The sequence below is a fragment of the Chiloscyllium plagiosum genome, chromosome 12, assembly GCF_004010195.1.
Source record: "Chiloscyllium plagiosum isolate BGI_BamShark_2017 chromosome 12, ASM401019v2, whole genome shotgun sequence".
Taxonomy (NCBI): Eukaryota; Metazoa; Chordata; class Chondrichthyes; order Orectolobiformes; family Hemiscylliidae; genus Chiloscyllium; species Chiloscyllium plagiosum.
In genome coordinates, this window is record NC_057721.1 from 35,256,369 (window position 1) to 35,264,720 (window position 8,352).

An 8,352-nucleotide genomic window follows, 5' to 3' on the forward strand; every position below is an offset into this window, starting at 1 on the left:
TCTGCTTTTCATTATTAATAGAAAGCTGGAGGTGTCATTTTAGAGACAATTTTTATCTGATACCATGATTTTTTTGTTAATTATTCCAGTCAATTATTGTGACCAACTGATGTATCTATTTGACAAAAAAAAACAAATCATTTGATATTAATGCATTAAGTTGCCTGCATTTAGTGAAAATGACTCAATGACCATAATTAGTGTGTGGTCAAATTTAAAGCAAGTAATTTCTTTCTGAATTTCATTTTTCAGTAAATTAGCTCTGCTTTACAATTATTCACAATACACAATCATCATGCATTTCTAAATAATAATTGTGCAAACCGGGATTTATTTTAGATTAGAAGTACCATGCTGAAATAGATTTTTTTTAAAAATCTCCTTGAATCACTAAATCAATCAACTGGACTCTAATATATATATATATTGAAATTTTGCTGCTTGATGTGTATGAAAAAGAAAACATTTGCTACCGTTCACCTCCTAATTTGTGGCATACAAGGCAGCATACTTTGGTGCAGCTAAATGCCTGATAGTGATGCTGAGGCAGTCACCTTTTACTGGAAACTGCTTTCCGATCCATAATGCATATCCTTATTGAATCAACGCTTTCTTTATTGACTTAACGGCTGCCATCCGTTTCTCAGAAACTCATGATTCCAGTAACCCATTTAGAAGAGGCACACCATATTTTAGAATTATATAAATCAAGATTTAAATAGACAGGTGCTCACTAAATACTGCCAAATGTCACAGTTTCTTGTAATGTCAATTTTTAAAAGCTTTTCAGATGATTATCACTCCACTGCTAATGACACAAATTGAATTAGGAAATGGGGTCAATTGCAGTATTGTTATGGTAAATATTTTTATTTTATGTTTTAATTGATTATAAATCAAATAAATATTGCTTCAAAACTGTTACAAAATGAAAAACTGTAGTTAAAAATGATTTCATTTATACCTTAAAAAATAATGCTGATAGCAGCCAAGAGTTTGGATTTGGGTCAAGACCTTGGCATTGGATTCAGTGTAGATCCTAACATTATTCTGTGTTGTAAACAGACACTTGGCTATGAGTTTCAAAAGACTGGTCCATTAGTGGCTTGAGGGCAAGATTGACATCCAATTAAGTAAGTTCAATTAGAGTACTTAGTTACTGAGTACAGCTAGACACAGAATGAGAGTTTGGGAATTTGTGTGAAGAAGATGCCAGCCACTTCTCAATAATCACTTTAGAAAGAAACTTCTGTAAAGAGCATAAGAACAGCATGATAGCAAATTTCACAAGTGTTTGCGGCTCGAGATGGCAGCAACTGAATTCTTAGAAAATCAATGTGATCTCAAAGGTAAACAGGCAGTTGATTAATAAGTGAGTATTTTTCTTATTTATCCTCCAAAATTTTAGTAATTTTGTTTTTGTAAGATTTTATTAGTGATACTATTAGTAGTAACGCTTACCAATTTGGCAGAGTGTGTTTCCTACAGGTGTTAACTGGAATTTCAATTGGGTTAACTTGTACATTTATTGTAATGAGAAAGCATGCACACCTAGGACGAGAGACAATTAAAATTGAAATAGTAAAAATAATTGAATGTTTAAAAATGGCAAGCAGGTGATGCATGGCATTTATAGAATGGAGGAGTTTGTAAACACCTGTATCAATGTGTTGTCATGGACACTGAGCACTGTTGACTGTTGGCCACATGCTTCCTCCTTGATCAGAGAGGGGGTCTTCTCTCACTTTCCCTTCCTGCCCCAATTCCTTTCCCATTCATGGCCTTCAGACTTCTTTCTCTCTTTCCCTCTCAGACACAGTCGGAACCACTTTCCCTGCACTGGATTCATTTGGGTAAGCTATGGGCTGTGGAGCATAGTCCATAGAATCTGGCAACGGAGTCAACAATTTAAGGAATTTAAGGACTTTATAGTTTTTAGGGCCAGCTGTGACATTTCAGGGAAGATTTACTCAAGATTATTCACTCATTGTCCCTTTTTATTTTGTTTAATTCAGTTTTTAAACTGTTGCTTTAAATTATTTAACATCTGAAATAAAATACTGCACAGAGAAGTGGGTAGGGCAGAGTAACTGAATCCACAAGTAGGTTGCTTTACATTGAGTACTTTCATCAAACAACTTTATAAAGGCTCAGCTTTAAAAAACATTACAACAAGTAGGAATGCCCAATACTAGCTCCACTTAAGATTTTAAGTCACTGATAACTTGTCTTCGATAGAGCATTGTTGAGGCAGCACCCAGAGTGCCGTGTATGGTACTGGACACTATACCTACAGAAGGATGGAAGCAGTTCAGAAACATTTACTAGACTAATAACTGGAATGAGTGAATTGCTTTATGTAGAAAAGCTAGACAGGCTTGGCTTCTATTGTCTGCGGAACAATAGAGTCAGAGGTGACTTAATTGAAACCTATAAAGACCTTGAGGGGACTTGACCAGGTATTGAAAGGATTTTTCTTCTTGTTGGAGAATCTCAAGCTAGGGGTTATAGTTTTTATAAATAAGGGGATGTCCATTTAAAACAGTGATGATGAAATATTTTCATTGAGGGTTGAGAGTCTTTGTCATTCCTTTCCTCAAAAGGCAGAGGATGCAGAACCTTTAAATTTTATTTTAAGGCAGGGTTAATAAGTGCTTGGTAACCAAGAGAACAAAAGATTAGTAGGATATATGGGAATGTAGAATCGAGGTTAAAGTCAGATCAGCCATGATTATTTTGACTGATGGAACCAAGTGGCTGAACCTTGTTTCTTATCTGTATGTTCTGTTCTTCTGAGGTATTACTTTTACAGAATTAAGGTTCACTTAAAAGTTCATATTATACACTTGCTGCCATAAGTGACCATTTTTTTGTTTCAGAAACAATGTTCATTGCTTGAGGCTGATACTGAAACTCGGACTGATTGAGGGTGCAGAACGCTGCAACTTGAAACCTATGTCAGAGTACTATTCCACAGAGATGCTGCATTGTCAAAGTTACTTTGCAGTCCGGTTATAAAAATAAACAAGATACATTTTTCAACTTGCTGCTCTGTGTCTGATGGAAGTGACCTAACTGTCTCTTTACTGGTGACTTACAGGTCAGCTCTTGAGGCATTGCGTCCTGGAGGGACAGTGGTTTATTCTACATGCACACTGTCTCAAGCAGAAAATGATGATGTTGTGGCCTCTGTCTTGAATTCTTATGACAACGTTCAGGCTGTGGATTTAACAGGCTTGGCAAGTTCCCTCGCTCATAACTTCACGTTTGCTGAAGGTGTACAGTATGGACTGTTAATTGTGCCAGAAAAAGGAAGAGTCTGGGGGCCAATGTATGTCAGCAAATTGCACAAGTTACACTGATTTGCAATAAAGGTACAAATATTTAAAATGAATGGGTTTGTATGGTAATTGTGATCTTAGCAGGCTGCTTTCTTGTGACTTTGGACACTTATGAGTCCAGTTTCTATAAATTGAACAGTTGTAAAATGGTAAAGCTCAGAAATATTTCAATTGTGTGACATATTTGAACTGTGAGAATTGTTGGAATGTATTCATTTTGAGCCCTTTAACTCTTTAAGAAGCTTTTGAGTTGACTGTATAGCCAAATAATTGGCATAAAACCAAAAGAAAGTGCTGGAAATAAGCAGTAGGTCAGGTAGAATTCATGAAGAGAACATGTTAATGTTTCAAGTCCATGGTCAAGGTCATTGACCTGAATAGTTGACTCTGTTTCTCTCCATAAACTCTATCTGACCCACTGAGTGTTTCCAACAGTTTGATTTCCAGCTTCCACAATATCTTGTCTGTTTTTTTTAATTAAGTGACATGTCTTGCTTATGTTACTGTACTCTGCACCTTCAATATTTATTTTATGTTTTTCCCTCCGGTGGACAGAATCTTTTACTAAAGGGAAACAATAAAGATATACTTGTAACTAAAGAAATAAATAACCACAAGGAATAAATAAAAACAGCGCAGTAAAGTTTTCTGTGCATCTGAATGACTTTGTTTTGTTGAAGATTAATTTCTGTCTGAGAATCCCTGAGCATGAGTTAAGGGGAAATCATCAGAACCATTGTTCTCAACTTAACACTCAAGATAATAGAATCATAGAACCCCTACAGCGTGGAAGCAGGCCATTCGGCATGTTGAGTCCACACCGACCCTCCGAAGAGCATCCCACCCAGACACACATCCCTACCCTATCCAATCCGTACAACCATGCATTTTCCACGATTAACACACCTAGCCTGGACACTTTGGACAATTTAGCACTGCCAATCCACCTAAACAGTACATCTTTGGACTGAGCGGAAACCAGAACACCTGGAGGAAACCCAAACGTGGGGAGAATGTAACTCCACATAGACAGTCACCCAAGGCTGGAATCAAACCTGGGTCCCTCGTGCAGTGAAGCAGCAGTGCTAACCACTGAACCACTATTTTGCCTCAATTTTCAGTTTCAATATTTAGGGGCTCAGTGGTTAGCTGTTCTGTCTCGCAGCACCAGGAATCCGTGTTCGATTCCAGCCTTAGGCGACTGTCTGTGTGGAGTTTGCATATTCTCCCCATGTCTGCGTGCGTTTCCTCCGGGTGCTCCGGTTTCCTCCCACAGTCTAAAAATGTGCAGGTTAGGTGAATTGGCCTTGCTAAATAGCCCATACTGTTCAACAATGTGTAGCTTAGGGGCATTAGTCAGGGTAAATGTAGAATAGTAGGGGAATGGGTGTGGATGGGATACTCTTCAGAGGGTTGTTGTGGACTTGTTGGGCCCAGTGGCCTGTTTCCGCACTGTAGGGATTCTCTGATTTCTATGATCTAAGGATCAATTCATGTGAATACGATTGGCTGCAAAACTGGCCGTTCATGTAGCATGCTAAAATATGCACTTTGTAAGCCTGCCTTATTTTTCACTGGTGTGCCAATAAGGGAGTTAAGAAAAAATCTTCCGTCTTCACTCTCCAGGGAACCTATTTTAGAATGAGGTATATCTTTTGTAGGTTTATATGTAATCTCAGAAGGTGGTTAGAATGTGAACTCCAGCAATGTAAGTAAAACTTGAGAATTCAATGCTAGCTGATGATCAATGGCTGTCAACTTTAGTTTAAGGGAATTGGCAAGTACAGATACTGCGAATGGAAGAACTGAAAGAACAATGGGTTAGAGAGAGTTGTCTTGTTTAGTAATCATTTTAAATGTGTCTAACAACTATTTTATTTACATTTATACCCAGGACTCGAGAACTTCCCTCTAAGCACAAGATGAGAGCTGAACATAGATACCGCAAAGAAGAAAACTCTCCAATTGTAATGATTCTCAGAGGAGTAGTTGTATTATATACTGAAACAATTTACATCATCTGTCTGACTTTTTCCATTGAAGAGCTCCAACTGAAGGTTAATGTAAATATGGCATAACCTGAAAGGAGAGCACCATTTGGAAAGAGACTCTGAATACAAAGGCCAAAATGTCGCTATACATTTAAGTGGATTTTTGTTAAATATTGCTGCTAATTAAATAAATATTATCTGATAATTAAATGAAGATGCATATTGCATTATCTTTATTTATATTGTTCTTCAGCTTGTGCCAAATAAACCACTAAGTAGATGGGCAATCAGAGTTTTTTTAAAAATCTTGTTTTTCTCCCTACCAACAATATACTTATTTAACTCCCTGTAATGGATGAAACCCTCACAAGTATTATTTCCCAGAACCAACAGAGGGACTGGAGAGAACCAAGATCCTTAAAGTTGGTTTTGATGGTGTGCATCCCTCCTTCCACACCATAGCATTGATTCTTTGATATATTTCTGATCAATCAACAACAGGGAGGCATTGTTTTCCCAGTTTCAAAAATAAGCCAATCCTTCTTTGCATATTAGTAGGAAAAGATAAATTTCTGGAGAAGGTAAATGACTCTGAAACTTTGTACAAACAAAAATGTCTCTACGTTCTGAAACAGCAAGCTTCTAATCATTGCTTGCATGTGAAGATCTGTATTAACACCTTTTACCTCTTGCAGCTAGACAGAATTAAACTATAATATTATTTTGGATATATTAGCCCTATTTTGTTTGAGTCCAGTATCTATTAGTATGATTAGGGGCCATTGATGAAAAACTGCTATTGACTTGCCAGCCTTACTGTATCATCACGACAACAGGTGCAAAAAATGGAAATGACACCAATGTATATACAAAATTGTTGGACAGAAAATGAATTGACCCATCTAGCATGTCTGATGCTGATGTAATGCCTATGCATTCCACTTCAGATGCTCCTGATTCAGCCAGAGCGATATAATCTGAGAATGGTGCTGAGGTTTAAACTGGTAGAGAGCAGAACAAATGTTGTTTCTGAGTTTGGTGTCCCTGAATATGGAGCACTTGATACTGACACCATGTGCTATTCCCCCACTGAATGTAAGCAAAACCACTTTCACTGGTTTTGTAATTTTGAAAAATTAAGGGCATCTCTTTGAGCTGAAAATGACCTTTTATACATTTCAAGTATTTAAGCTAGGTGCTGTGCACTAACTTGTAAATAATACAGTCCACTGTCATCAAGCTGTAGCAATTGCAAATGAGCAAGAAACAACAGTACACCACCTGGCCCTTTGAACCTGTCATTCATGAAGGTGATCTGATATTAACCTCAACTCCACATTTCCTCATAACTCTGATGATCTTTTCCATCTATTCAGCAGCCATTCCTTTGCAATTGCAATATTATCCATTTCCTCGCATATAACGGTTTCTGTGTCCATTTGTTTTCTTTCCTCCCTCAATCTCTCCTCCTCCCTTTCATCTCCAATGTCCCCCCCCCCAGCTTAATTTTTACCATCTCCACCTCAACCGAATGTACCTCTTTAATTCCCCTTGAGGAAAACATTGCCAATCTGAACATAGATATGTCATAGGAGGAAATATTTAGTGGTGGGGAGAGGACTAGGAATGCAGATGGAAATAACAGTTGGAAGTTATAGTGCAATGGCATTTAAAATTAATTGGAAATATTGATTCAGTAGTACAACTCATGATAGGCACTGGCCATTCCAATTTGAGGTAATGGCATTTAATTGATTGGTGATTGGTCTCTGAACATCTGGTTGGTTATCAGTCCCATTGATGAAATACAATAAATGACAATTGCAAAGTGTTTACAATAAGTAAAGCTTTAGTTGCTATTATATGGTTGCAGCAACAGAATGAATTATGGCTTTTCTATGATAAACATTTTTCAGAACACTGCTGTCTTTAGTAATCATACAAGGAAAAGCCAGACTGGAAGCAGCGGTGCTTGCCCTATCAACCTCACGACACATCTTGACAATGTAGCCCCAGTCTTGAAGTTTGAAGACTGCTTTGCAGTGATCTTAGTGACATTTCCATTTTCATGCTTTTGAGAGCTGACATTGCAGAACTAGGGTTGTTTGTGCTGTGAAGTTTTATTCACAGAGGACTAATTGGAAGCTGCCACTGTTGATTCCATTTCAACTTCTAGCAGTTGCTGAAAAGAGGTGATATTTCTGTTTATTCTCACTGGCTGTTTGACTCCAGGTGACCAGAGGTGAGGGCTCTGCAGTATACTTGCAATAAATTGTGGTGTTATGATCAGGAGTGTCACAATCTGTAAATGACAAAATGCTGTCATTGTTATTCTTTCATTGTTAATATATTACTTTAACAATTTACATAACTATTTATTTTCCTGAAATGTACTTAGAAAGGTGCTTTGAGACAAATACATTGTTTATATTGTCTAGAATCAGGATCATTTAGAAAGGAATACCCTTGAAAGGAAGAAAAGTATTTTCTATGAATTTGCTAAAAATATATTTTAACAATTTTAAATATTCTATCCTGCTTTTATTGCAACCTCAATCAGCTTGTTTGTTTTTAGTGCACTACTTTTCAGCTCTCAACTACAGCTGTGAAGCTATCTTTTCAAATGTAAGTTGATCTCTTTTAAATCAAATAAACAAATACATGAATCGTTTTTCATTTCATGTATCATAATTACCAGGATATATGTATTAGACGTCATTGCAAATAAGATGTGATTTTCCTCACTGGAAGGCATCCATTGTTTCAAATTGTGGTTCATCTTGTTTGTGAGTCAACTCACAGCATAAAATGCAGTACTGGTCTCTTTATATTGGATAGATCTTTCATTGATTGAACTAATGTCCCTTCTTTTCACCGGAACCTATGGCAGTAAAGAAGTTTTCACATATGAAATGTAATGAATAAATAAAGGTAAAGTCTGATTTGATTTCATTTACAAAAGGAACCAATTTATATCAATTTTTCTTAAGTACAAATTGGAAATCTAAAACAAACAGAAT

At 36.8% G+C, this 8,352-nt stretch overlaps 1 protein-coding gene across 1 annotated transcript in view; it reads left to right on the forward strand.

Moving 5' to 3' along the window:
* Window positions 1-8,019, forward strand: part of nsun3 (NOP2/Sun RNA methyltransferase 3) — a 35,301-nt gene extending 27,282 nt beyond the window's left edge. Inside the window, exons 6-7 of the mRNA XM_043700792.1 lie at window positions 3,101-3,374; window positions 5,236-8,019. Coding sequence (XP_043556727.1) covers window positions 3,101-3,362 — 262 coding nt within the window. The 3' untranslated portion in view covers window positions 3,363-3,374; window positions 5,236-8,019. The remainder of the gene's footprint in view (window positions 1-3,100; window positions 3,375-5,235) is intronic.
* The last annotated feature ends 333 nt before the right edge of the window (window positions 8,020-8,352 follow it).